The following is a 14,131-nucleotide window of genomic DNA, read 5'->3' on the forward strand; positions in this document are numbered from 1 at the left end:
CTGTGACACTTCAACATAAAGTGCTTTTGCTTCAGCTTCAGTGCAAGTTTTGCCAACACTCTCTTCATTGCCAAATCTTCGATCACAAAGGAATATGCTATAAAAGTGCTGATGGCCACCTCTTCCACAATTTGTGTGATAGTGGCACGACAGTTCTCCATCAATACAGCATTCACTTCAGCAATGACCTGATCATTTCAGAATATTAATGGACAATTGGAGAGTGGCTCGCTCTCCACTGATGTGCAGCCATCTTTAAACTAGTTGTATTACTCCTTAATCTGTGTGATGCCCATAGAATCATTGCTGAAAGCTGTCTGAATCTTCCAAATGGTTTCCACCTGGCTGCTACCCAGTTTCTGACAAAATTTGATGCAGTAGTGCTGCGCCAGTCATTCTGTCATTTCCCTTGCAATGAAAAAGGGACATGAGCACTACATGCTACCCCCTCTCAATTGCTGCTTGCCAGCAACTGATGCTATTGACAGGCAGGAAAAAAGGATGGATGCACAGAAAGGTTCAAGGTCAGCTCATGCAAGTACACTAAATTCAAATTTGTGAGGTATTTGCAAAATAAGTCGGGTAGGATACTTTCCTAACAGACCTCATATTTGGGAAGGAGGGGGCTTATAAAAACTACCTTAGAAGTATATGTGAAAGGGAAGAGAAGGGATGGGAGGAAGAGGTTTCAGAGCCTTCATGAATTCTGGACAGCAACACATACAGTAGCATTAAGAAGGAAGCTGTGGACTGCCAGAAATGGACATGCAAAGAAGAACCTGCTGACATAACTGAAAACATGGTGATTGTGACATAAACCACACTTCAACTGAGCAAGATGTACCATTAGAATGATTGTTGTTGGTATAGATTTCTGAAGATAAGGACACCATTTTCCAATAGAATAAATCTGATATAAGAAATTACCCAAAATACTTGGACAGCATTACTTTGAAATTGACTGATTTGACCTGACAGTTAAACCACCTGAATATGCCTTATTGATTGCTTCAAAGCTCCAGTTTGTTATGAATGCACCTCATGGACTGTTTAAAACTTTCCTCTTACCACCAACTTTCCTTTAGGTTCAACCACAAAATCAGTCAAGTGCCATGCTGCAGTAGTTTAATCAATACTTAATGGCTCTTCAGATTCATTCATTCAGCTTAGTCTGGTTTGCCACATGGTTTTAAGTTTTATGAATGTTCAAAACAGTATATATTATTTAGGGGTAAAGAATAGGTGACTTGGCAGAAGTGCTGCATCATCGATAGGTGTGTGTGTGAGCACACACACACACACACACACACACACACACACACACACACACACACACACACACTTGCGCGCATCCCTATATTGTTCTGTCAACTGCCAGTTCTTTTCTGGCACATGGTGAGTAGTATACTGGGGTGAGGTGGAGGTGTGATGTGGAGTGGGAAGGGTCATTGTGGGGTGAGGTTTGGAGGGAGGCAGGAGGCAGTGAGGGGGTTGGGGGGGGGGGGGGGCTGTGCAGCAGCTCATGGGAGAGTGGGGAGCTGGCTGTGGGCTAGCTAGGGATGCAGGTGGAAGGGGCAGGTGGCAGATGGCTGGGCATGCAGTTTCATAGACCATGGCAATGAAATAACAGCACACATCTAACTGATGTGGCAGCACAAATTGGGTGGGTTACTGAGGCAGGCCCACAGATGGCTTCCCACTCTACCATAAGCCACTAGACACTTCCCCCAACTCCCTCCGTGCCTGCCACTTTTCTCCATCCTTCACTGCACCCATCCCCACCTCACCCCAGTACACTCACCATGGGTCAGAAAAGAGCTGGCAGTTGACTGAGCACAATGTAGAGAGAGAGAGAGAGAGAGAGAGAGAGAGAGAGAGAGAGAGAGAGAGAGAGGTGTGTGTGTGTGTGTGTGTGTGTGTGTGTGTGTGTGTGTGTGTGTGTGTGTGTGTGTGTGTGCGCGTATTTTTCCACAAACTTGAAAAAGGAAGTGCTTTAAAGAAGCTAGCCAATATTTCTGTACCTATTGTTTGTGTTCCTATCGATGATGCAACATGTTTGCCTTTCGCTGAGTCATATTCTTTACTCCTAAATAATTCATAATTCTCAACCCGAACTTTGTGTACACTGCAATACAGTATATATATTGATCCAAGAGCAAAATAATTTCATGTATCATAAATATTTGTATAGACATAAAACTCCTATACTAAATTAATCATAAATGGGCAAATAATATTCCAGTACACTATATTTTATCTATACTTAAGCACTCCACATTTACAGCAGTGAAATGAATGCATCATGCCTTTCGTAACCAGCACATGTGAGTTACTTGGATATATTCTGTCAAAGTTGCTCATAGAAAATGTACTTCTGTTGACTTGTTCAGGTGTTTGTCATACTCACTTTGGTATTTGTCGATGTTATACCTATGACAGTTTTCACTAATAAATTTGCATGAATAATTATGACACAGTTTTAGCAGCATCAAATCAAGACAGATATTTTTAAATATGACTTTGATATCAAACATAGCAATTTGTATTTAGAACTTGCCTTAAAGATAACAAATTGCTGTGAGTTTATACTATCATGTTCATGTTCGCAGCAAACAATGGCACTGAGCTGATACGGTGTCACTATGAGGGGAAGGATTACTATGAAGGTCAACTTCTGTACAATTCTAGTGAGCCTTGCAAAACATGCATTTGTGACAGTGAATTTAATAGTAAGTATACTACCAGTGTATGGAGACCAAAGAATACTAGTAGTGATTAAATATAGGACATACTCTGTGTATAAAGCATTTTTAGTTTACTTGTAGAATTTTTGTAATGTGACGTGGCATGACTTTTGTTTTGCTCTGAAACAGAAAGATATAATATTGTGAATAGTTATGTCCATGACAGAAAATTTGTTATTAGCTACACATAACATTTCACTTTAATTATTTAGATTGTCACCTATCTGATGTTGGTTTCCAAACATTTTACTTTTATTGCTTAATTTGCTAATATTCAAAACACTGTAGGTGAAACCCAAATTTTCACATGGAAAACTGGATATTAATCATGAAATATCAAAAATTATTTTTTGTATAGAATGAGTGAATATAAATTAAAAGATCAAAACAATCAGAACTACATTTTGTGAAGGTAGTAGGTTTGTTGATCTGTAGATCGCTGTTATGAGGTTATTACAATTTAAGAATAACAAATGAAGAATCATCATCATCATCAATAATTCTCTCTATATAAAAGGCAATATCCTGACAGACTGACACATCACCAAGCCCAAACTAAGGATAGAAGCTTGAAGTTCGCAGAGGATGTGAATCTTATAATGCAGGCATCATTTAACAAGGATTTGTTAGATTCCACTCCTAAGGGGATGAAATAGGGGAGGAAAGGCTTTTTGAAATACGTTGCTGAAGGCAATTTTGAAGATAGAACTTTGAAAATTGGTATTTGCTTTCTCAGTCAGAAATAGTTACCAACATTTTTGAAAATTCAGTCCCTATAAGGGTGTAACTTGGTATGAAATATTTTAAGAAAATAATTTTTTGGATGTTTTAAACAAATTATGAAAATTGGGAATTCATTTTTGGTTGTATATCAAGAAATACATGTTAGGGGATGAGTCTATGGAAATATGTCCATAAGAATGGAAAAAGCATGGTTAACGGAAACCTTGACTCCAGCTACCAGAATAACTTTTTGGTCGGAACAACATTCGGAAAAGACTGTGCTTCTATGGCCTTAAATAGCATGAAACATTTAGGTGATGTGAAGAACATAAAAATTCAGTAGAAGAACAAAAATCTGTGCTGACTATAGTCTATGTAAGCAAAGCTGTGGGCACTAAGCTTGTTCATATGTAAAGCCATTTACATACATGCAGGTCTAATTTGAGATGGATGAGATAGGTAGTTGGCTGTGGCCTTATAGCAAGAGCCATTCCAGAATTTAGCTGAAATAGGGAACCACTGAAAATCTAAATCATAACAACCTGAAGGAGACTGGGGTTTCCATCATTCCAAATACAAGGATTCCGGGATACTTTTTTGTTTTAGTTTTCAGTAAAATTTTTTGTAATTTTGACTGGTAAGAAATAATACTCTAATAAAGGATATTTCTGCATCCCACTACTACAGAATAATACTACAGCAATAAGACATGAACGAGAGAGAAAAACTAAAATAAAACCAAAGTTATGAAGGACATGCGCCAAGTACACATCAAAACATTGTGCTCATACAAGTGTCTGCCAGTAGCAAAATGTGTCAAAGACTTTAGGAAGATTATGTTATGCTTCATAGCAAAAAATTGCCTCCACTGAGCATGATGTCACAACTGTTTACATTAGATTCATGTGAGCAGTTGCAAGTGGGCCCTTGCACATGTGTAGATGAGTCGCGCATGTGCCTTCGCCTGCTTCTGGTTACAAAAGTGTGGCTGTTAGCTGTATAAGCAAGCAGCAAGATGCTACCTGGAAAAAATTTACTGGCGCGCACAAGCGCCATATTTGCTGGGAGCAAACTGGGGTATCTGCCTCAGGCAGCAGTTTGTCAAGCATTAATCGCCTTGCAGAACAATGAAGTTATTTTTGCCAGTTTGCTAAAGAAATATGGCTTTATTAATTTTTTCCACTGAGGCAGTCAATTTATTTGAAACGAAGTGTTTAATTCCACGGTATTGGCTAGTTTTAACTGTTTGCTGCATTTCAAAAGAGCATGCTTTCATTTCTAGCATGTATGGCATTATGCCATAATAAAGAACCAAAAATGAGATAATACAGTACTGGTACTCCAAGAAAATTTACAACCGTATCTGGACATACAAATGTGCACTTTAAGCCGAATTACGCATTTTAGTATGATTCACGAAATTCCTCTGATGTCTTGTTTCTTTTATGACATAATGTAAGATCTTTTAATTTTTTACATGTATGAACACACAGCGTCTCATCGTAGCTGCGCAAGCGTGGTGACACCTGGCAACTGCTGAAATGAACCTCTTTCTAACAGGTCGCAGGAAAATATTGCGAATGATTGATTGAAAAGCATTACTTTCAAAGTAAATTTTCTTTTACACAAGATAAACTAAGTTTGAGAATGTGTGATGAATCTCTTAAATCACAGAGCATTTGACTTTCATTGAAAAATCAACTATTTGAGGATGACCATTTAGAAAAAAATTTGAGCCCAGATGATCAGACATTTATGTCGGTATTAACAATTTTACTGGCACATTTGTGTGATGTATCTTAAAGGGCAACATGCCCTAAAAAGATTAACATTATACGTGAAATTTCAGCGAACTCTTGCAGCTTATTAGTTGTCGAGACCAGCATTATATGTGAAAGCTCTGCTTTTCTTGTAGTAACACCATGTATATAAATTTACATCATTAAGTTTTCCTATTTGTGTGTATGCGCTACTTAACAGTGATAATGCTATTGGCTGACTACATAATGTGTCCTAAGCTGTGAATATCTGCTGTATCGGCTGGCGAGATCACGTGACATGAGCTATGACTGGCTTACAAAAGTGCATCGCAATCTCGATTTCAATGCTTCGGAAAGTAGCTTGCGGTGTTTGGTGGAATTCGAATTTATACTTTTGTAATATGAAAATATGCAGTGTACATGGCCTTTTTTCCGAGTTTCGTTTTCTAAACAGGTGAGAAATTCTACACTGGTGTATAAAACCATAATCATAACCATAACCATAACCATTCAAAGGATTGATAAGTTTTACTGTTCCAAGGAAAAGTATACTGTCATTTAACACGGAAAAAGTGTATTTTCACCCGGGAGAAAGTGTGTTTTTAATGGGGAAATCTGGGAATTTTTTTTCCTTGTCCGCATACACCCCCCCTCTCTCTCTCTCTCTCTCTCTCTCTCTCTCTCTCTCTCTCTCTCTCTCTCTCTCTCTCTCTCTCTCTCTCTCTCTCTCTCCCCCCCCCCACACGTGAGACTGATAATTAGTTATTAAAAGCAGCTGCCTGGGCTGATAGAGGTGGGGAGGGGGAGAAGCATGAAGCAAGGAGGGGAAAGAGTGAGTGAGTGAGTGAGATCTTTCATTACATGACTCAGTGGCTGCATGGCTGCACAATAAAAGGAGTACAGCAGGTATAAATGGAGAGGGGGGAGGAGAGGGAGGTGGCGATGGAGAGGGAGAAAGGGAAAGGGGATAGTAAGGGTGTTGGTGGGAGAGAGAGAGAGAGAGAGAGAGAGAGAGAGAGAGAGAGAGAGAGAGAGAGAGAAGAGAGAGAGAGAGAGATATATATATGAGGGGGGAGGAAGAGTAGTGGGGGGAAGGCAGTACATGATCTGGACAGGGAAGGAGTGATGTGAACGGAAGAGAGAGGGGAGAATGTTAATGTGAGGCAGTGGCAAAAGCAGAAGTGTAAGCCATGTGGATTGTGAGAGCACACCTTCACCTCAGGGCACAACGAGAGATATTTGAAGCCCTGGTGAAGGATGTGGCAGAGCTTTTAAAGCCCAGGAAGATATGGAGTGATCAGAAGAGTACTAGTCAACAGCTGTTTAACAGGTTTACTGGTATTCAAAGTGGCAGTGATATGAGAGATCTGTTTGTGGATGAGCTGGATAGGAAACTTTGAGTAAAAGACTCTTTGTGGATGAGCTGGATAGGAAACTGTGAGTAAAAGGCTCTGTTAGGGTTGCTAGTATGTTTTGATAACTCCTGCTGTCCACTACAGATGCAGCTTCCACAGGAGTTGAGGCTGTATGGAAGAGACTTTTTGATGTGGATGGGTGATAGCTGTCAAAGTGGTGACTTATTGCTTAATCTTTATTTCTTCTTTAGTTTGTTATCTTCCAGTTTGTTTTGAACACAATATTCAATTTTAAATATTTCATACTGTGTCCTATTGTTTTCATTGACTGTATTTTATTTTTAGCTATTTGTGTGTGGTATAGTTTGCAGAGCCCACTGTGTAACAGAAACTGAATTTAACAAAGATCTGCTCGAAGCGTCCATCGCTAGGGTCACTTCCTCAAGAAAACGTAAGAATAAAGTTCTGTCTCCATTTTTTAACAAAATGATTTTGGTCAACTTAATGCAAATGGTCTCCTTGGACCAGTAAGGGAACTTACCACAAAATACAAAAGTGTTAATAATCTGGAAGTAACTCTTAGATTAAACAGAGGATTCACTGAATGTTTAACACAGCACTTCTATTACTGGAGCACCAAAAAATATCTTCCATGATACAACACAGTCCTACCACTAGACTGAACACTCAGAAATCTCAAAGTTCATGCCTTCACTGGGAGGCATGTCTGAATGGAATGAAACTTCATGTCCCAACAAGACTGGAATAATTTTGAAGTCCCTTCAATAACGAGTGATACCAACAGTTCCCACAAGCATGTCACCAAACTTAATGCTGTCCATTGGATGTGAAGGCAGTGTGTGGTTGGAAGAAAAGCTGGATCCATAGCAAAAGGCATCCATTGACTGACAGCAATGGAACTGCCTGGATTGGGGCCAGCATGGTCCCGAATATTTGCATGGCAGAGGTATACTCGCATTTGATTGGCTGCATATGACATGGTGGATGCAGCGAGAAGGTCTGTGGCAGGAGCAACCACTATTGCGGATGTGCACACCACCTGATTTTACCTCTGGTGTAAATGAAGGCCCTCTGTGGGTCGAACTGCAAATTTCTTGTCTCATTATAGTGGACAACTGTTGTCACAGGGGCAGTGCCTGCTGCAGCCCACCTGGCAGAGGTGTGTTGCAGGGTGGAATCAATGTTTGATGACTTCTGTGACAAGTCACTCTTTCTTCCATGATATTGTTTACTCTTGCAGAAAGCTTCAGATTACGTATACTATTCCAAAAATCTGAGTGGGATCAGTGGCTTCACAAGTGGGTCACAACTTGACAAGGCAAATCAGCATGTTTGAGTAGAAGTGCTGAAAATTTACTTAACCAAGAGAGAAACTGATTAAACTATATGTGATAATTCTTGCCTGTACATGAATTAGTTCATTTGCCCACCATGTTCATCTTCATAAATTGTCATGGTCATCAAATTACTTTACTGGAATGAGGATGGACACTAACAGATTTTGCACACTGGTAACACCCAGCACATTTGTTGTTGATTGTGCCTGGCCACATTATTTTTAGAACTGTCTGATTTACTGCTATAAATCCACCTTGATAAGTAATTGTGTCCTTTAGAACTTAACAGGTTTCAACATCCTCAGATAAATTACACCTGTAAAATAGTTGGAAAGACATGTAGCAGTAGAAGATGGAACAGTGTTTTTCCCACAGTTGCATCAAAGGAGTTGTTAACAAAATGTGGAAATTTAATGTCATTAAAGAATTAGAGGAGGACATTGAACTGATGCGATGAACTCTAGACTACAAACCTAGATTTAATATTTGAAATTTGGTTAATTTTCACATATACTTGTCCACATAAAATACACAATTTCATGGTTAGTTTATGAAATGAGAAAACAAGTTATTTTTCATACTTACTTCTGCAGAACATGGTATAATAAAAACATAAAAATGACACCACTCACATATTAGGCTTTTTGCAATGGGCCAACTGCTGCTCATGCCTACAAGGCAGTAGGAGGAGTGATCTATACTTGTGGAATATAGGATCAGCATGTTGCCAATCCCTCTAGCTGTAATTGCTAGTAGATGAATTCTGAGGATGCCATTGCTTCTTTATTCAAGCAGTTCCTAATTTGGATTCACATGGGCTCATTGGATCCCATACTAGACCTTCTTACTACAGAAAAAAAACTCTGAGGAGAGACCAGGAATAGAACTTGTTGCCTTCTGCACTGAAGGCAGTGCTGCTAAACATTCAGCTAAGGAGGCAGTCTGGTGTGATTAAATGAGAAACAGGTTACTTATGACATTAAGTACTACACAAACAGCATTGATGGATAAAAATTTAAAACTACTGCAACAGGATCAAAGTCAATCATATTCTGTCAAACTAATCATATTTAGCTAATCATGTAATGATATTGCTGAACTTTACCAATAACTCAGATGAAGTGGATTGTATTTTACGGCATTGTTGTTTTATACAAATTTAATTTCCCTGATTTATACGTACGTAGTGAAGGAACTGGAAGCGAGGTGTAGCAAAGCTAATGCAGTGAGCGCTCAGCTGCGATCTACTCTCTTCTGCAAGAAGGAAGTCAGTACCAAGACTAAGTTATCTGTACACCGTTCAATCTTTCGACCAACTTTGTTGTATGGGAGCGAAAGCTGGGTGGATTCAGGTTACCTTATCAACAAGGTTGAGGTTACGGATATGAAAGTAGCTAGGATGATTGCAGGTACTAGTAGATGGGAACAATGGCAGGAGGGTGTCCACAATGAGGAAATCAAAGAAAAACTGGGAATGAACTCTATAGATGTAGCAGTCAGGGCGAACAGGCTTAGATGGTGGGGTCATGTTACACACATGGGAGAAGCAAGGTTACCCAAGAGACTCATGGATTCAGCAGTAGAGGGTAAGAGGAGTCGGGGCAGACCAAGGAGAAGGTACCTGGATTCGGTTAAGAATGATTTTGAAGTAATAGGTTTAACATCAGAAGAGGCACCAATGTTAGCACTGAATAGGGGATCATGGAGGAACTGTATAAGGGGGGCTATGCTCCAGACTGAATGTTGAAAGGCATAATCAGTCTTAGATGATGATGATGATGATGATGATGATGATGATGATGATGATGATGATGATGATGATGATGATGATTTATACGTAAAACTGTTGTATCATTTTTGTGCTAAACATTACGTTCAGATTATTTTACTGTTTTCTCAGTTCAGATTGTGTACCATGAAGAAGTATTACTTCTCTAGATTTGAAACGTATTTCCTATAGTTTCTCATAATGGTGTTTTACTCATTTCTTTTGCCTAGTGAGCAACTTACATTTTTTTTTTGCCTCTTTTACAGGATTTTATGTTACTTGTTTATGTATTCTTCCCTCTTCTGGTTCAACTACTAATAGAGATATATTAGAATTACAGTATATACTTTTTATTGACACAGTTCAGATTTTGTAGTTTCTGGACCTTTTAATAAGTTAAAAAAAATTATTTTAACTTGGAGGATTTTAGCTATATTTTATGAAATGATTTAAACTAGGTACAATATATTTTGTTGATCATTCATGTGATAGTTGGAGTTACTGTTATTATCATTGCAGCTAAACCACGATGTCGTGAAGTCAGTTGTGGCCTTGAGCTTCATTGGGCAATTGAGTTACAGAAGGGATGTGCACCAATATTCTATGGAAGTCAAACATGCTGTCCTATAGAATGGCGTTGTCGTGAGTACACCTTATTGTCATTGTGAGGTTAATAAGCAGAACAATTTGTCTATTCTCTCTCTCTCTCTCTGTCTCTCTCTCTCTCTGTCTCTCTCTCTCTCTGTCTCTCTCTCTCTCTCTGTCTCTCTCTCTCTCTCTGTCTCTCTCTCTCTCTGTCTCTCTCTCTCTCTGTCTCTCTCTCTCTCTGTCTCTCTCTCTCTCTCTGTCTCTCTCTCTCTCTCTGTCTCTCTCTCTCTCTGTCTCTCTCTCTCTCTGTCTCTCTCTCTCTCTGTCTCTCTCTCTCTCTGTCTCTCTCTCTCTCTGTCTCTCTCTCTCTCTGTCTCTCTCTCTCTCTGTCTCTCTCTCTCTCTGTCTCTCTCTCTCTCTGTCTCTCTCTCTGTCTCTCTCTCTCTGTCTCTCTGTCTCTCTCTCTCTGTCTCTCTCTCTCTGTCTCTCTCTCTCTCTCTCTCTCTCTCTCTCTCTCTCTCTCTGTCTCTCTCTCTGTCTCTCTCTGTCTCTCTCTCTGTCTCTCTCTGTCTCTCTCTCTCTCTCTCTCTGTCTCTCTCTGTCTCTCTCTGTCTCTCTCTCTCTCTCTCTGTCTCTCTCTGTCTCTCTCTCTCTCTCTCTCTCTCTCTCTCTCTCTCTCTCTCTCTCTCTCTGTCTCTCTCTGTCTCTGTGTGTGTGTGTGTGTGTGTGTGTGTGTGTGTGTGTGTGTGTGTGTGTGTCTCTCTTTCTCTCCCCGTGCAATTTTACTTAAATATAATGTTCTGCTAATTAGATAATAAATGTAGAGTGCACCAGTCTTACAGTACAACAAATTTATTTCAGCTCGTTATGGAGACAGAGTAATTCACAGGAAAACAAAGAAGCCCTCAGCATCTGTCAATTCTACAGGTAGTGTTTCCACTCAAATACCTATTTTCTGATGTAATTGTACTAGTTCTTGTCTGATGAGAAAATCTTTAGTATCTTAGTCACATTAAGACAAGTTCTTAATTTACTCCATCCTTCAGTTTTAAGTTACAGTTGAATGTTTATTAAATGTCTTACTATTCAGATGTATCTCACTATAGCCAATAAAACAGATGATCCTTAAATTAAATAAATGCAATGATACTAAATAAAAATGAGCACATCATCATAGTCCAAAATGTAAGTGATGTGGGCCAAAATTATACACATGGGAAGCAGAATATGCTAGGTTAAAAGCTCTACCCCATATTGGGCTCAGCTAGAGTCTGATGCCACCTCCAAAACTCTGCTCCCATATCCCTGTTATTGTCAAGTCACCTCAGTGACTGTCATGTTAATAGGAGATGAAACCAGTCTTTCTTCCTTTTGTTGGAAATTCAGTTTGCTTTTCTAATTTGGTCTAGTTTAGACTCATAATAGAATATAAAGAATAAAACTGACTATAATAATTTCTCTGGATATGGCAGAATTTGATGCTTTTGTTGACAAGCTATGCATTTGTGCTTGTTGTTGTAGTTCTAGAAGGTTTCTAGAGAGAAATGTATTTAATGATACTGAAAATGTACTTTGTCGAAATAAATATGAAACAGCTTCTGAACTGTGTCCTTACACTGGGACAAGTTCCATAAATTTATTAGCTCCACAGCTGAGGTGGAATAGAGTATTAACCATGTCGTTATGCTGTGATGGAAGGCAAAAAATGACAGTCCAGGAGCTCTGCATCATGGAAAGTGAGATGTGGCTGAGCTGTGAATGGAAAGAATGCAGAAATGTATGGACTCAAGTCAGTTCTACTTTGAAGGAGTCCACCACTAAACGAATATACATAGTAAGTGAACAAAAACATAACATTTTCCAGCAAAGTCCAAGAATACATTTGTAATAAATTGCTCTTTCACTTACATTGATATGACTGATTTTAGTGAATCTTGTCACAGTTATGGACACAGATGAAAATAAAAACAAAACATTTATGCACAAATAGTTCATTAATTTCCCTGGAAGGTTAATGTTAAAACAAAAGCTGACCTACTTTGGACACACAATGCGAAGGCATGCCTCGCTGGAAAAAACATTAATGCTGGGGAAGATTGAAGGAACTAGAAGAAGAGGACGTCAGAGGATGAGATGGATCGATGGCATCACAGAAGCGATGTGTTCCAACCAGGAAGGTCTACGGGACAAAGTGCAAGACAGAAAAAAGTGGTGTGATTTGGTTCATGGGGTCACGAAGCGTCGGAACAGACTAAACGAATATATATATATATGAGTTCATTAATATTGTAAGCATCATTTAATTCCCAAGTTTGACTCTACTTTTGTTGCCACTATTTTTCTGGGATAAATGACTGCCTTCATTAATCAATGAAGTAATTAATTGAAGATTTGCATAGTTTATCATAATTTAAAATATGTTGACTGTACTCATAAGTAGGTAATCTCAGGGTACACACACAAAATAATTCTGTACCTTTTGTACTTTACTAAGTACTCATTATGTGAAACAAGTCATTTTTTGAATACATAACTTATCTAATTGAGTAAATTTCTACCATACAGTTTTATAAACATTTAAGTATCATTACACCCAGGTATAAATACCCTTTTACCCAAAAGTCTTTGATCAGCTCCCAGTAACCACTCAGTTCATACTATGTAGTGAAGTTCACTTACATCTCACCCATATCAGTATTTGCAGTTATTTAGAGAAGTCTGTTACGAAAAAAATACTTTGTTAGGATGGCAATGAAAAGTCTTTGCTTATCCAGATTAAGTGCTGCAATGAAATGTTTAAAAGTCTGCTTACCATCATAACTGAAACAATTCACTTGTCTACTTCATTTCTTTTATTAATGACATGTCTACTGGAATATCTGTGTAAACTACTTTGGTTGGTGTGATCATAACATTACATTGTGTTTATGAGACTGCACTTTGTGAATGCATTTTCAACTTGTGCCACATTGGACACACTGGGTTAAAAAAATGTTGAATGTTGTGAGGGGTTATAGTGCCAACCAAAACAAGGAAATTAAGTCCAGTAAATATGGGCACTAAAATGTAGACCTTCAGAACAATGAGCACTTGTTCATCTTTGTTACCATAAAACACATGTCTTCTATTGAACAAGTACTCATAGCTCATAAGGTACATATTCTGGAGTCTGTTTACTGGACATTAAATTTCCTTGTTTTGATCCATACTACCTCCTCCCAAAATACTGAAAGCAAAGAGTGCAGTGGAAGAGGCATTTTTCACAGTATCAAAAATAAGTGCTCACAACTCTTACTGGGTTTTCTTTTCTTGTTTTGGTGAGTACTATCACACCTCAAATGCTTGACACTTTAACAACCTATGTGTATAGTGATATTAATAATGAACTGTCCTCCACTGACTGCACTATATGAAATGTAATTTTTGAGATGAGTTGTTTTGTGATGAGTTATGTCACTGAAACTGCCACTGAATGTTTGTATTGGCCTAGTTCTTGTGCCATGTATTCAGTAGAGGTAAGAAATAGGTAATCATCCCAATAATTAAAGTTGTGTTCATTTTTGTTTAACATCATTAAATACCCAAATGAGATTTTCAGTTTCAAAACAACGAACTGGTGATGCTACCCAAAAGAGAGGATTTGATGAGTTTAGTACCATCGCAAATGTCTACCCTACTTCATGATAATACACAATGAGCCCACTTTCTTTGAAGTTTTTTTGATATCCTCCATCAGTTCTATATGTTAAGAATCAAATATCTTGCAGCAGTACTCAATAAAATGGACAAGTGAAGTTTAGACAGTCCCTTTAGTAGATTTGTTGTATCTTCTAAG

At 38.5% G+C, this 14,131-nt stretch overlaps 1 protein-coding gene across 1 annotated transcript in view; it reads left to right on the forward strand.

Annotated features, from left to right (window-relative positions):
• The window catches only part of LOC124777323 (von Willebrand factor C and EGF domain-containing protein-like), a gene marked incomplete in the record, with an annotated part of 178,189 nt that overhangs the window by 114,522 nt on the left and 49,536 nt on the right, over positions 1 to 14,131 (forward strand). The window contains 3 exon segments of the mRNA XM_047252683.1: positions 2,610 to 2,729; positions 10,228 to 10,350; positions 11,158 to 11,223. Of these exon segments, the coding sequence (XP_047108639.1) occupies positions 2,610 to 2,729; positions 10,228 to 10,350; positions 11,158 to 11,223 (309 nt within the window).

The sequence above is a fragment of the Schistocerca piceifrons genome, chromosome 2 (genome assembly GCF_021461385.2).
Source record: "Schistocerca piceifrons isolate TAMUIC-IGC-003096 chromosome 2, iqSchPice1.1, whole genome shotgun sequence".
NCBI classification, from domain to species: domain Eukaryota; kingdom Metazoa; phylum Arthropoda; class Insecta; order Orthoptera; family Acrididae; genus Schistocerca; species Schistocerca piceifrons.